We start from the raw sequence: 2,883 nt of genomic DNA, 5'->3' as shown, positions 1-2,883 counted from the left end.
TCGCATCATAATTGTCCCGGGATGGCCTAACCGGTCATGCCAAACATTAAATTTGTTATCATTTACAAACTTCTGGTTTATAATGATGTGTACTTCAATTGTACTAATAATTGTATAGTACAAGCCAGAAGAAAATGCAGGCAATCTTTCTAGTGTGCATTTTTTACCTGAGGTTGACTTTGTAATAGCAAGATATTCTTGATTTTCCTCAATTGTTGTTTCGATATGGTATCCATTCTTGCGGATATCCTTAAAACTCAACAAATTTCTTCTAGACTTAGTTGAGTAAAATGCACTATCAATGTATAATATTGTTCCTCCAGGTAACAATATATTGGCTCTTCCGGAGCCTTCAATCAGTTTTGCACTTCCAGATATAGTCTGAACGTTGGCTTCTTGCATTACCAAAGAAGAGAAATACTTTTTATTTCTAAGTATTGTATGAGTTGTTGCACTGTCAACAAGACATAAATCTTCATGATTGACGTCAATAGGAGCCATTCTTCGTTACAAGGAACATAGTCAAGAGAGGGAGGAAGAAACAAAATTAATAAAAGGAAAATACTCGTAATTTTATTAATTTGGAAAGATAACAACATTGAAAGTAGAAACTTTATAAAAGAAGATGAAAAGAAGGAAAAAAATCATAGAAATTTAACTTCACTAAAACAATTTATTGTTGAACATTCCCATCACCAATCAGGTGATCAATCTTTCCATTAGGATCAGCAAAGAAATCAGCAATATCCAAATGAGTGACATCCATGTTGCCATAATCAGAATCGCCCTCTTCATCAACAAAATTGGTTTCTACCCTTGGCATTTTGCCGTTGCCTTTACTTTTATTTTTAAGCGATTCTTGATAAAGGTCAACCAAATGTTTCGGTGTACGACAAGTACGTGACCAATGACCATTCCCACCACAACGATAACACAAGTCTTCAGAGTGGTTATTACTTCCACTAGTTTTTCTCTTGCGATTCTCATCATTCTTTGTCCTCTTTGAATAGGAATTTGAACCACCTCGATTATGACCACGACCACGTCCACGATCAATGCGACGGCCTTGTGCACGTCCATGTCCTCGTCCACGACCACGTGTTGGTCCATTTACTACTACATTCGCTTTGGGGAATGGAGTGGAGCCGGTTGGACGGGATTCATGATTTTTCATTAGAAGCTCATTATTTTGCTCAGCTACAAGAAGGCAAGAAATAAGTTCAGAATACTTTTTGAAGCCTTTTTCACGGTATTGCTGCTGCAGGAGCACATTGGATGCATGAAATGTGGAGAATGTTTTCTCCAACATGTCTTCATCAGTGACTTTTTCTCCACATAATTTCAGTTGAGAACTGATTCTAAATATCGCAGAGTTATACTCACTAACAGATTTAAAATCTTGTAGACGCAAGTGCATCCATTCATAACGAGCTTTTGGGAGAATGACAGTTTTCTGGTGGTCATACCTTTCTTTCAAATTGTTCCAAAGTACGAGTGGGTCTTTAATGGTCAAATATTCCATTTTTAGTATTTCATGTAAATGATGGCGTAAAAAGATCATAGCTTTAGCCTTTTCTTGACTAGATGCCTTATTTTCTGCCTTAATTGTGTCTCCCAGACCATTGGCATTTAGGTGAATTTCCGCATCTAGTACCCAAGATAAGTAATTCTTCCCAGTAATGTCAAGAGCCACAAACTCAAGTTTTGTAAGGTTTGACATGATGGCACTACCACAAAAGAATATAATATTAAAAAAAATTGTCATGTATGGAAATTACATTGCTCTTCGTTAATGAGAAGAAAAGAAAAGAACAAAAATTATAAATTACCAAAAGAAAACAAATGAAGAGAGAATTTGAATGACTTCTGGTCATGAGTTAAAAATTATATGGCTTCTAGCCATATGTTAGAAAATTAAAATTATGGCTTCTGGCCATAAGGAAGAAAACAAAGTTTTATGGCTTCTGGCCATAAGAAGCAAAACAAAATTTTATGGCTTCTAGCCATAAGAAAGAATAATAAAGTTTTATGGCTTCTGGCCATAAGAAGCAAAACAAAATTTTATGGCTTCTGGCCATAAGAAAGAATAATAAAGTTTTATGGCTTCTGGCCATAAAGTAGAAAACTTTAAACCATATAGCTTCAAGCCATTTAGGAAAAGAATGGAGAAAAGAAAAATACTCATAGTGTAGAAGAGTATAGAAAAGTATAGAGGATAGACAATAAATCATGAAACATAATGTATAATAATAAGATCGGAATATTATACCTTTATTAGAGCCCTCGTGCTGATAACGTGTTGTAAATAAAGAAGGAGAACAGAGAAGAAAGAATATCAATAAGAGAGAGTATTTCTCTTTCTATTCAATAGGGTACTGAATACATTGTACATGGCCTCTATTTATAGGCACGGCTTTACATCTTTGATAGAATCTACAGATATAAAGATAATTGCAGATAATGGGGATAATGGGAGTTACTGAAGATATTGGGAGATAAGGGAGATAATGATAGATACATGGACATCCATAAAGATATTATATTCATAACAGAAATGATGTATAAAGGCCTTTTGATGAAGATAAATAATGAAAATACCCTACAGTAGCTCTGATAGAATTTTTAATATAGTAGCTCAGTTTGAGGTAATTATCTAAATGCAATTATTTAAGCCATAAGGAGGCTGAAAAATATATGCAAAAATAAGGAATAAATAGTTAAGAGACTAAAGAAGTTTATAAAATTAGTCCTATCCCAAGAAGACCAACAGAGTGGTTTTAATAAAATATAAAGTCTAGTTATGCCCCTAGGAGGCATTTTACGAGGAATTCAAAAAGAAATAGTTAAAGGAAGAGTTATGGCCTAAAACAATTTGTAGAATTT

The 2,883-nt window shown here is 34.1% G+C and overlaps 1 protein-coding gene across 1 annotated transcript; it reads right to left on the bottom strand.

The window, feature by feature from the left end:
• Nucleotides 1-673: 673 nt before the first annotated feature.
• Nucleotides 674-1,720, bottom strand: LOC114721277 (uncharacterized). The gene has a single exon (XM_028907110.1). It carries the CDS (start codon nucleotides 1,718-1,720, stop codon nucleotides 674-676), a length of 1,047 nt encoding a protein of 348 aa, XP_028762943.1.
• Between the last annotated feature and the right edge of the window lie 1,163 nt (nucleotides 1,721-2,883).

This window comes from Neltuma alba, unplaced genomic scaffold (genome assembly GCF_004799145.2).
Source record: "Neltuma alba isolate B1F8T4 unplaced genomic scaffold, ASM479914v2 tig00012020_pilon, whole genome shotgun sequence".
Classification (NCBI taxonomy): Eukaryota; Viridiplantae; Streptophyta; class Magnoliopsida; order Fabales; family Fabaceae; genus Neltuma; species Neltuma alba.
Note: the sequence above shows the minus strand (reverse complement) of the source record. Positions and strands in the feature narration are given on the sequence as shown.

Coding starts and splice junctions, on each gene's coding strand:
- LOC114721277 (XM_028907110.1), bottom strand. CDS start 1,720: ATGTCAAACCTTACAAAACTTGAGTTTGTGGCTCTTGACATTACTGGG.